The 12,938-nt window shown below is 37.9% G+C and overlaps 1 protein-coding gene across 8 annotated transcripts in view; it reads right to left on the reverse strand.

Moving 5' to 3' along the window:
- The window catches only part of AGPS (alkylglycerone phosphate synthase), a 77,272-nt gene that overhangs the window by 28,783 nt on the left and 35,551 nt on the right, over positions 1 to 12,938 (reverse strand). For all 8 annotated transcript variants that reach the window (XM_053947062.1, XM_053947063.1, XM_053947060.1 and 5 more), the window contains 5 exons: positions 10,528 to 10,617; positions 6,793 to 6,883; positions 2,390 to 2,510; positions 2,234 to 2,308; positions 552 to 623 (listed from right to left, as the gene is read on the reverse strand). In XM_053947062.1, the coding sequence (XP_053803037.1) occupies positions 552 to 623; positions 2,234 to 2,308; positions 2,390 to 2,510; positions 6,793 to 6,883; positions 10,528 to 10,617 (449 nt within the window). The remainder of the gene's footprint in view (positions 1 to 551; positions 624 to 2,233; positions 2,309 to 2,389; positions 2,511 to 6,792; positions 6,884 to 10,527; positions 10,618 to 12,938) is intronic.

A 12,938-nucleotide genomic window follows, 5' to 3' on the forward strand; every position in this document is an offset into this window, starting at 1 on the left:
TTCTCAAATAGTTAATGCTCTTTTGCAAGGGCTGTACTACAGCATAAGCAAGTACCAAGTAAAACACACAGATTTATACCACAGAATTAAGAATTCTTGACAAAAACCTTAACACAGAATGAGCTCATGAAAGCCAAAACCCCATGCTTCCCAAGCTCTATGTCAAAACAAGGTAGTTCACAATGCTACTTCAGCAGGCTTACAGGAGAAGACATCCACAGTGAAAACTGGAAGTCCTTCATGAATTCTTTAGGCTGAGAAGGACAGAGATTGTACACGCCTTTAGCTCTACTCTGTATCTGGAACACTTCTTGTAAACCCCTTGCTGCAGGAGTTTCTATTGAACAACATCTACAGGGAAATCAGAATAATTTTGTGGTACCGTTTGACCACAATCCTCTCTGAAACTTTGAATTTCAACAGTGCAACAAAAACCCTTAATTTATACACCTTGTGGGAACAGAGCACAAGTAATGAAGAACACATATTTAAATTGAAGACATTTTCATGAATAACCTTAAAGAATTATGAGATTTCATAATTTCACTTACCACCAAATGGTATTATGCAGAGATTGTGTTTGCAGGCTAATTCCACAATTTTAACTACATCTTCATGGCAAACTAAAAAAGAACAAACAGTTAAACAGACTTTGTGCTTGATACTGTTATTTGTGCTTATTACTAAATACTGCAGTCTCATTAAGCAGCAGCCCCTTTTCTAACACTGGCAAGGAAGACATTTCAAAGTTTGGCACCAACTAAGAGCTGGGCTCAGAAGTACCAGTTACAGAGTAAAGTTCAGACCTCAAACAATTCTACATTTGAAGAACTAACTACAGTCTCAGTCTCTTGCTCTACTCATGGATTGAGACTTCCTGCAAATGCTCAGGGCAATATGGGCCACCAAACAGTTAACAATTCATCTAGGGATCTTGGAGAACAAATCACATATAAAGCTTTTATTAAAATAAATTGTCCAGCCTATTTTCAAGTGAGAAATAAGTCTCTTCTGAAAGCTGAACAGCACATTTCTTTCTTCCTGACTGATATTCAGTTTCAGAAGAGGAGTTGCTGATGAAATCTAGTTTTTCAGGATGCATTCTGTACCTGGTCAAAGAGGGAGGCAGAAATGCTTGTGCATAGCCAAGTAAAAGGATCAGGAGATCAAATACGTTGCATACATGAGTTTGTACAAACAGCAAAGAATAAGCAGGACTAAATAAATAGTTTCCAAACTCTAGCTACTTTGCTCTTGTCATACAGAGATACTTTAAATGAAGGTAGTCAATCATTTTGTTTCAGTTGTTTTTGGAGCTACACAAAAATAGAAGTTGTGGCAAGTACTGTTCACAGTCACCAGTACTGTCAAGCACCTGGCCTCAAGTAATGAATTTCATCTTATAGTGCCTCTTTTCATGCTTCCCATATGTGATTTTTTCCTCTAAATAAAAGAGGAAAAACTGAGTAGGACTAAGTTCTTACAAGAAATTTTGGGGTTTTTAATGCAGTGCAGCTATCTAAGTTATAAAAGGTAACAAAAGAGTTGGAATCATACAACTGAACAGAAACTGACATTTACTTAGATCAAATGACCTTTTGGTTCATTACTGAAGTAGCACTCACATGGAGTAGTTCCTAGTGACCAGAGGCACATGACTCAAGTAAAAAAAAAAAAGCATTTGTATCCTTTCACTAGGCAGAAACAAGCAGGCCTAGCCTATACTCAGATTGTACTGCTCTTTCTTCCAGTTTGATCTTTTGTAGAGTGTTCTGATAGGAGTTACAGGTGTTACACTTTTTTTTAAACTGAAGTACAGCATGTAAAAAACCAAAAGGTCTTCAATACAAACATTTCACTACCCTTCTAGCATCATGTACACCTTCAGAACCCAAAATTGAGACTGCCATTTTTGACAACTGCTCTTGCTGAACATATACATTCACATTACACAGTGGTTACTTAAGTGGTGAATTAATCAGTCAACATAAAATTCAGCTATATCTAATAATAAATTTACTTCCCCAAAAAATGATGGGATTTCACAGACACAACCTGCAGTCCAGATTCTAAACAATCATGATTACCATTAATGAGAAAATTCCTCCAGTTTCTGTAAAGATGACTGAAGTCAGTGAACCAAGAGACAGTATTCCCCTGACCAGAAAGCTCAAGAGTTTAGTAAACAATGGCCTCCCAGCTCAGAAGGGAGAAGAAGACAATAAAAACTTACCAGGCCATACAACTATATCAGGAATTCGCTTAAACATTCCTTCCCTGAGTACAAATATCTCATGTAGGCAGTGACCTGGAACACAAACAATAAGTTACTAAGGTCAAACAAGAAAGTATCAAAAGCAGCACAGTGATACAAATGAAGTTCTCTTACCATGAGCTCTGAATACCCTATCTTCTGCATCCTGGGAATATGAGATTTTAGTGGCTCTAAGATCCTGAAGAAATTCTTCATTTACAATGGATGGAGGTACATCATTAACATTTAAGGATGCCTACAATACAAGAAAATAAATTCATTAAAGACAGGTTCACTCTTAAAGTATTTCTATACAACAGAAGTAAGAAAAACAGGCTAACACTGACTGATACCCAAACACACCTATTCTAGATCAGAAAGATGTCAGTTCTTCTTCACATCTTCAAACCACCAATCCAGTTAATCCTACTCTGCTCACAAGAAGTTTTATTTCAGTAGCACATTCTTACCTTTCTTTTTCCTGATAAATATGGAGAAATACATAAGCTTATGAATGCATATTGAACAAATTATCTCTTTTTAAGACTTCCCAAGGTACTAGAATACATACTAATGCCACTACACACTGCAAATTCTTGTACTTACAGTTCTGTTTTCACTAACCCACTTCGCCTCCTCCTGTCATGTCCTGAGAGTTAAATCCAAATTGGACCAAAGCCTAATCTGAAGTCCAGTGCTAGGCAAAAGATAGACTGATATAACACAAGCACTAAGCAGACCTCACCTATAAGAAAGATTCCGTAAAACCCATGTTTGAGTCACATACATACAGGTGTCTCCATCTAAAGTCCTGAAGAATCTGCTGGGAAAGGTGCTCTTTCCAAGAAGGTACACAGGACATTCTGACTTACCAACAGACCTTAAATCAAGATTCTGTAAGTCCAGAGGGAAAACCTCTGCTTAAATTTTCTAACAGCCCATTCTTCCAAGTTCTTCCAACAGGTCTTGTCTAATACTCTTGCAGCTTCTCAAAGTGTAGACACAACCACTTAACTCTCTTTTCTGAACTCCACTTCCAATTACTGGGCACATAGAAATGCAGTTCATCTGTCAACTTTTTAAACCCACTCAGAGAACAAGAATTCTTTACTAGATCCAGATTAAAAAAAAATACTTTGCAGTATATTAAAAAATATTAAGTGTAAGACTCTCATGTGCTTTGAAGATTCCAAAAAGACCATGCCTTTTTTTTTCCTTAAAAATGGAGCAAATATGGATAATCTCTCTAAAGGAACATGCCTTCTATCAAAAATGACCTCTAATTAAAAAGTTCTTTGATTAAATAAAAAGCTTGTCTGATGACTAAAATGTAAATTCTTGACTTCAAGTCTTATTGCAAAAGAAAATGTTGGTCAAGCGTCTTATTTCCTATTAACAAAGTCCGTCAAGTCTGAGAGCAGAACTGGAAGTTTTTTTACCATCATATCTTTTATTTTAAATACACTTAAAAATCAGGGATTGAACAAAAATTAGTTAAAAGAGTGCAATGCTTTCACACTTCTTCCATGGAAGCCTTGCTGGAAAAGGAACTGACATCAACCCAAAGACAAGAATGCACTTGCACTTTTGCTATAAAGCTCTCAGGAAAGATGCCAGAAAGAACCCGTTTACAACCCTACCATCAAAAAGTATTGTGCAGTAATGTCCCACTTAGTCAAAGAAATTTAAGACATCTCTTTGACAAGCCCTACCTATGCTTCTTGACAAATCCAGACATAGAATAACAAAATGGAGTTCACTGTGCTTTCATTTTCTGAAGTTTGCCTTCTCCAAAAAGTATACTCACACAGCAAAATTTTCTTTCCTAGAACAGAGCTTTGCCTATCTTTGCTCTACATAACCTTCAGAGCAGCTGATATATTTGCCAATAAGATAAAATCTTGGTAGATAGTACCAGTTAACAAGCTAACAGTAAGGAAATTGGAGATTAATAGTCTCCCATCTGCCACAACAGCAGCAGTCTATTCTGAATGGGTTTAGTCTCAACATTGTGAGAGTTGATGAAGGTAACATTTAAACTTATCAGGAAAGTTGTATCATTGTGATGGAGTGTCCACCCTACAAAAATTATGTAAGGTTATGGAGAAAATAAGAGTACTGACAGGAATAATTCAGAAAGAAATAGCAGCAAGAGATGTTCCATACTGATACCTGGCATCATTCACAGGTTCAAGTGGATAGCCAAAAGTTTGGGTTAGAATTTTCATGTGGAACATATGACATAATGAAAATTCAGTTTTAACAGTGATTTGACTTCTGGAAGAGCATATGTGCCATCCTGACTTGCTTTAAGGATAATGCTGTACTTATTGAAATAATGTGTCAGACAGCTAAAAAAAAAAGCCTTTTCCCTCCAATATATTAATCTTGTCATCTACAAACACAGAAGCTGAAATTAAGTGTTGTTAAGTGAGAGGCAGTCCACTACTGAGACACCTTGATTTTAGGAGCCAGTCACAGTAAGCATGATGTAAATCTGGTCTTGAACTGCTGCTCTGACTATTCTGCTATTAATGCACATTCACACAGTGCTGTTTGCTAGCCCAAAGAACTCTGACAGCAACACAGGAAACATAAGAAACAAACAGGCACCAAATAAAGATCTTCAAATAATTTAAGAAAAACCCTCACTAGCTGTGTTTACATTTTAGACTTCAAACTTTTGTTTCTTTATGGATTTCCATAGACAGAATTATTTTATATCATGTCGAATACTAAGTGCCTGAAGATCTTTGTTCTCAAGAGCATGAACTACTTAACAGCTATAACAATTCTATGCAGATGGTTTTAAGCATCTTCATTTTTATAACTCTTCCACAAGTTCTTTAATCTTTTAGTTTAAAACTTCAAGATTAGAAATTTAATACTTATCTATGAAAATCTTATGCTCAGTGACAAACAAAAAAATACCTTTATTTTCATAGGACTGAAATATCTTAAAATTTGCATCCTGAAAAGCTAGTCAGGAAACCTATGTGAACTAGGTTTAAATTGCTCTCTACGTTAAGTCTGGCCTGAAAAAATAAAGAGCATCAACAGACCTTGAAGATCACAGAAGCAGGTACATTTACTGTTGTTAATTAAAACACAAAAGTCACATGCAACAGGGAACCCTCCAATCTTACATGACAGAAGCAGGAAGAGATGGCACAGAATGACAAATGAACCAAGAGATCACTTCCCTACTGCTGATCCTATATCCGAGTTTCTTCATGCTTAGGTGATAGCAGAAGTTGAAAACCCAGCATAGCATGACAACTTGAAATACACCTTGGAGTTATGACAGCCACGAAAATGAGGGACCTGCAGCAGTATTTGAGACTTGCTATGAGAAGTCCAAGTATATAATGAAGAATCCAAAGAGTCCTATCCCAAGGTGCTCAGCCTGCCTCACATTACAAGACCATTAAAACCACAGGGGCAGAACATAACAGAAAAGCACTCAACATTCCTGGCAGATATCCTGGGGAACTGGTCTGCAGGATGTACTGTGGAATTGGGGTATTATTAAAAAATCTGTACTTCTCCTTCAATTCTGCTTTGCTCTATCCTTTCTCTCCATGTAAAAAGGGAGCAACAGTTCTCAAGACCTCTGTTCACAGCAAGTTAAAGTGGCTGCCAGTTAAGACCAACCCTGGTCAACAAAAACACATCCAGATTAATTTTTCTTAACATATTGGCAGATGGAGATCCTGTAATCCACAGCAGATGAAAGAATGTCTTGATGAATAGAAGACTGAAGAAACATTTAAGTTTTCAGGCCTTATGAGATTACTTGCTTCAAAGAAAATGCAATCTTGAACTCACCCAAGAGATGAGTACAACCATTACCCAAAGCTGGGTTGCTACAGTCACAGTACAAGCACTGATTCCAATACTGCTTTAGCAGCTATCTAGTCAGGAACCTGAAGCTTCAAGGGGATTCTAATTAGGGAGCCAGGTCTCTTGACTCTAACTTAAGTTACTCTTTCTAAAAAGGAGAGTATCTATGACTCCCAAAACCCAGAACATTCCCAATGTATTATTTTCTGAAAACATTCAGTTCAATCTTGAGTATTCTGGTAGTCAGTTTTCAGCACCCAGACATGTAAATAAAAAGTACAGTCAAGTAAGAACTTTGACATCTTTCAATACACCAAAAACACGTCACAGTTTAACTTCCCCACATTTTCTATCTCTGTTATCATGAATAACATTGATGTTGTATAAATAATTCCCTCTGGGCTAACACTTTCTACAGTCTTGAAATGCAAGCTACAGGTAGGACAAAAAACTCCCTGTGCTGGAAACTTTCATTTCAGTAAATGTACTACCAGTTATCCTGAAACCACAAGTCATGCTAAGACATATAAGGTTTCACATAGTAGTTCTACACCATTTTTTTTTCCAAAAACTTTGAAGTATTAATACGTTATATTTAAATCAATTATCAGTGACAGCTGAATCATCTTTAACAGTGTGGTCTTGATTATCACCAAGACTAATGTTCAAAGGAACTGGTTCAGCTATTTACTTACTCTAGAGGTAGTTTTGTGCTCCAGACTTGCTCCAAAGGTTTTTTCTATCCATTCCTTAAAAGTTGGTAATACCATACCACCTAATCTGTACCTGAAAAGTCAATATTACATAGGGTCATTTTAAATTAAAAGAATGTATGTCAGATACACTTCTTTCAATTCTATGTATGCACAAACAGAAGTTTTAAATCAAACTCTTTACCTACAAGCCTGCAAGGCTTCTGCATGTTCACTTTTCATGCAGCTGTGTATTTCATTGTATTCAGGTGTTCTTTACTTCACACAGAATCAAATCATTTGTCAGAATGGTATCACTGCTTTGGCCATAAGGCTTTTCAGTTATCCCACCCCACACTTTTGAGAAAGGTCTCTCCCTTGCAGTAGTGTAGAAAGCAGCACCTGAGTTTACATGCTGGTTACAGATAGAGGACATACTGCAATGGGAATAGCAGTCTCTGACACACAAACCCATTTCAGTACACCTTATGCTTTCAAGAAACAGAAACAGTATTAGAGGTTCCCCTTCCATCATCAAAATGCATCAGAATCCATCAAGCACTGTAAAATTATTTCCAGCACAGACTGTTTGGCAAGAGCTTAGCCATGTGACAAATGCAGACTTACAGACAAAGGGACAGAGGAGCTGCTTTTGACCATGTGCAACACATGTGAAAACACAGAAGGCTGGGGACACACTGAAAACAGCTAGAAACTACTGCTACTAATTGTATCCATATACACATCTTCAGCATGTTTATGTGTGCAAACGTATTCCCAGAAGAGAGGAGAAATAAGATCTTCCTTTGATATTAAGAGCTTTCAGCAGCTGAGAATCCTTACCACAGTCTTCACCTGAGTCATTGCATTAGACCTAACTGGGTCTTGCCTCTAAGATGATTCAGTCACTGTAAATCCAGTTATGACCCTGTCCTTCACAGCTGGTGCAACCAACTCTACAACTGGGTGACCTGTTACACAAAAAGATCAATTCTTTTTGTTTCCTCAACTACCCCCCCAGCTCTTCTACTGACAAACTCCCTGCTCTAATCCTAGAACTAAAAGGCTACAACCTTAACTCAAGCTAGACTCCTCAGCATGGAAGAGACTATTCAGTCATTCCTCCTATGACAGCTGTTATTGCTTCATCAAATCCATACAAAAATTAAGTGAATCCTTAGAAGAGGAAAGTGCAATAAGCAATGAAAGTTTAGTGCATTTGCATCAAGAGTGCAATGAAGGCAGAGACCTGGGTCAGCTTGGTGTGTTTTCTTCTCCAGACCTACTTCTTAGGATTGCCAAACTATCATAGCTGGATTGCAAGGGTAACCTTAATCACTTACTCAAAGGACAACTAAAGCTAGCAGAAACCCCAAAACTTTTAAGTCAAGACACAGACAGAAGTCACAGCATAGAGGAAATTAGTTTACTGCAATGCATGATTGATCAGGAAGCAAGCTTTGTATGCACACACTGATGGTGCAAGAAGCCCCCCAGAAAACACCTGCCACAGACACACTCCAAAAAACAGTTTCAGTTGCTCAGACTAGCAAGCACCATCTATCCCTGTAGAGATGGCAGAGTCTATAATAAAAAAGATCATTTGACACATGGTCTGTAGGGAAAGTCAACACAACTTTCATAAAGGGGAATCCTGTTTCACTAATCCTTGGAGTTTTATCAGGGTGTAAAAACAGAAAGTGAATAGAAGGGATACAATGAACACACTCCTTTATATTTCAACAGGTGTTCATCCCAAAAGTTATTTATTTAAGAAAATACATTGCTACAGCACTGAAGAAAAGACCCTTCTACAGGCTGAAGGATAAGATAAGTTTAAGTTAAGAAGCAAAGGGCAGGGTTTATTGATCACACTGATAGGAATTCAGGACCGTAAAAAAAAAAAAAAAAAAAAAAGCAGACAGAAAAACATGGAAATTAAGGTAATTGCAACAGACGAAAGAAAAACATGATTGCATATTTTGTAGAATCCCACAGGTAGTCAGTATCAAGGCATCTTCACTGACCACATACAACAGCAGCCCACAGAGCTATGCATCATCTGGGCAGGGGTAAGAAAGAAGACAGTTCATCTCTTTCTGCTGCTCTGTAGAACACTGCTGTATCCACACCTTGAGTGCTGCACAGTTTTTGTCCCTGTCTCCAGAAAGATCTAGTGGAGCTGGAGAGGGTACAGAGAACAACTGTAAAGACCAAAGGGCCTTACAGGCAGAGACTAAAGGGCCCAAGACACCACAAGCATGGAAAGAAAATGCAAGAGAGGATATAACTGAGTCTTATAAATCAATAACACAGTAGATAGGCTGAAGAATTATCATCCACCTAGTCCTGCAAAACAGTAAGGGATACTTGTTTCAAAACACAGATACTTTACACAACCAGAACCTCGAACTTGCTGCCACTGGATGCTGCATAGGCAGGCAGTACGAGCAGATTTGAAGTTACTTGACAAGCTTAGGGAGAACAGACCTTTTAGTGGGTACTGAAAGGATGAGGCATGTACACCACCCATGCAGATGCTTATTCTCCCATTTTCACTTCAAACACTCTCCTTTTGCCACTGTGGCAAACTGTTCCATAGAAACTATATTGGTGTGGCCCAACAAAGTATTTCTAATATTATGTCTCAGTTAGAGACAGTGTGAATGGGGAAAAAAAAACACCATTCTAGAACAGCCACTGGTACACATCAGTCACACAGCAGTCAAGCAGCCTTGATGCTTCCTCCTGAAAAAAACAGAAGTCCTGACCTTTATCTTTTTTCTTGTTTAATGTGCTTTAATTTTTTTGTGCAGCATGTCCCTAATATTATACAGTGAACTGGCTTATACAAAGCTTTGCATTTTAATTTGGGTCTGAAAAATCAAAAAAATAATAATTGAAGTGCTCAAGATTCCAGTTAGGTTTTTGCAGCATTGACTCAAGTAATTCATGCAAGTTTACAGATTCAAAGACTAGGAAGGAATTTTTAGGAAAGATAGAATTTTATTTCTCTTCTCCATTTTTTTGATTTTAACACTTATGGAAAATGTATTTTTTAAACCAAGGAAGAGACTGCAAGGTTACTTTCCACTCAGGAAGAAAAAAAAACCCAAACCAGTAAGATGGATACAGGTTTAAATTCCACTGGAACAAAATTGAGAGATCCCAAGTAGACTTCATTTTAATGTAGTTTCTCAAAAAATGTATTATTCAGAAAAACAAGCTTGCTGCATAAAGGGTTAGATGGTAACAAATCACAAGTGGTGCCACTACACAACATACAACTGAAGAGCAGTTTTAATTTTAAGTTCAGAGGATGAAGTAGCTCCACGCACTGTGGTTAAGAAACCCAAAACGAAGTGGAAATTTAATAAAGCAACTAATTGATGCTCAAGAGATTCTCAAAACTGCACTGTCGTGCTGCAGGTTATCTAAAGCTTTAGAACATAGTGCAGATTCTCAGTGTGATTTCATTAACCCATAGATTATATCAAGTTACAGAGAAGACTCACATTAATTTGTCTTCATAACATTTTTAATAAACATTTCAATGAGCCACACAGTCTATTTTACTGTGTCAGACTCCCATAAACCTGTTAGATGTAGAATAACCTATTCTGTGAAATGAAGAAACTTCTTTGCCTTCTTTGAATTAACTGTACTGTGCAGCTTTTAAAACTCTTTTCAAACAAACCACTAAATAAGATATTTAATTTACATAAATTTTCAACTTACCTTTTTCCTGTGAATTCTGCTTGACCCTTCTTATTGAAGATGAATTTGGAGTCATTATATCCCCATCCATTCCATTTCAAAAGTTCTTGCCTTAAAGGGAGAACAATATGTGAGTGACAATATTAGCATACTGCAGATCCAAAATGCTTTTCTGTTATATGGTTTTGGAAAAAAGTCTTATCAGACAGCAATTCAAGAAATCAAGTACATATCAAAAGTGCATAGCTTAGAGCCAAAAGAAATTCTGAAACCACAACCACTACTCCTTCAGATTGCATCTTATGACTTGAAAGACCAGATGCTCTATAAAAACAACCAACAACTTAAGTCATCGCACACTGTATTGAATCATAGAATCATTAAGGTTGGGAAAGACCTTTAAGATCATTATGTCCAACCTTTCACCAACCACCATGCCAACTAAACCACAGCACTAACTGCCTCATCCAGTCATTTCCTGAACACTTTCAGGGATGGTGACTCCACCACCTCCCTGGGCAGCCTGTTTCAATGTCTGACAGCCCTTTCAGCAAAGAAATTCTCCCTGATGTCCAACCTGAACCTCTCCAGGTGCAGCTTAAGTCCATTTCCTCCCATCCAGTGTCTCCTGTTACCTGGGAGAAGAGACCAACTCCCACCTGGCTACAACCTCCCAACAGGGAGTTGTAATGAACGACAAGGTCACCCCTGAGCCTCCTTTTCTCCAGGCCAAACACCCCCAGCTCCCTCAGCCACTCCTTATCAGATCTGTGCTCCACACCCTTCACCTGCTCCACTGCCCTTCTCTGGATACACTCCAGCCCTTCAGCATCTTTGTTTTTGTGAGGGGCCCAGGATTTGAGGTGGGGCCTCACCAGTGCTGAGAACAGGGGGATGATCACAGCCCTAGCTCTGCTGGCCACACCACTGCTGATCCAGGCCAGGATGCCTTTGGCCACCTGGGCACACCCTGGCTCACTGCAGCAGGCTGCTGACCCCCTTTTTCCACTGGGCCACTTTGCAGCCACTCTGCCCCCAGCCTGTAGCAGTACATGGGCTTGTTGGGACTGAAGGGATTTGTCTGTTTTTCTTCTATGTAGAGAGAGAGGAGCAAATCACTGGTGATATGGTGATATTTTCCAGTTGGCAAGGGTACTGTGTGAAAGATGCTTGGTTTTCACTCTATACATAAACATCAACATACAAATAGGTAACATCTAAATATTTTCAGAATAAAAAAGACAGTATTTAAATTTATTTTCTTGACAGAGAATAATGATTTTAGTTGCTTGTCATCACTACTGCAATCCCACAGCATTCTTAACATTCAGTTGATGAGGAACTTTGAGACACATTTGGACTGAGAGTCATAAACAACAAAACCTCAAGAAGTGCAAGAATAACATATCAACTACAACCAGAATGTGAAAGCATAAAACTATGAATACATAAAAATCAAACTAACAACTGCCAAAATACAAGCAGAAAACTGGAAAATCTTAAGCACAACCATATCAGAGGATCTCTTAACTGTGATAAAGTCATCAGAACTATATCAGTATAAGTGTAGTTAAGACTTAAGAAATACACTAATAGTAATTACACATTAATCAAGCTTTGCTTTAAAAGTTTGCCATTTATTTACATTACAAATGAAATTACTAACCTGGAAACTGAATTTTAGTTAAAAGAAACATATCTCAAAAAAGTCTGTGAGAAGATCATTTACATCCCTGCCCTATATACAGTAAATGTAGCTCTTGCTCTGACTGCCTAAGAGTAAGATGATCAGGAGTGACTATTTCAAAAAGACCTTGTGATTCAGAGAAGCACCGCCTCAATCACTTTGAGCTCCAGCATTTCATGCAAGATAACCATGTGATGATTGATTACCAAAGATTTTCATTATAAAGGTATTATTAACACGGGCTGCTGACACTATCAGTGCAATTCAATAGACTTGGCTCAAACAAAACCTATTTTCTTCAAACTGCCTGTATGCAAGATTTTAATTAATCAAATGGAAAAAAGCCATGGTCATGTATTTCATTACAATTGTTTGATTCAAAGATTCAACCAGCCCTTGACAAATCTGGCACTTAAAGCAAACTTTATCAGTTACTGAGTACTGAAATGACTCTATGCAGTTTTGTGAAACAGCCAGTCTATATTGTTCTTCCATACTGAAGAATGAATTCTAAAATTTCAGCCAAAATTCAACTAAGCAGAGCTGTCCAAATAGAGAAGCCTCTTCTGCTGCCTGCTCTCTCTGATCTTTACACGTGTAGGGTTCACACAAGAAAGGACAAGGATCTATTCATGTTCCATAGCATTGGAATGCCTTGTGCTATTGTGCTGCTGTGACAGATTATCAAAAAGGGCTCTTAAAGCATGTTATGCAGACTCGCCCATTTTTACCCTTATTTCTATGT

Source organism: Vidua chalybeata, chromosome 7 (genome assembly GCF_026979565.1).
Source record: "Vidua chalybeata isolate OUT-0048 chromosome 7, bVidCha1 merged haplotype, whole genome shotgun sequence".
In the NCBI taxonomy this organism is placed as follows: domain Eukaryota; kingdom Metazoa; phylum Chordata; class Aves; order Passeriformes; family Viduidae; genus Vidua; species Vidua chalybeata.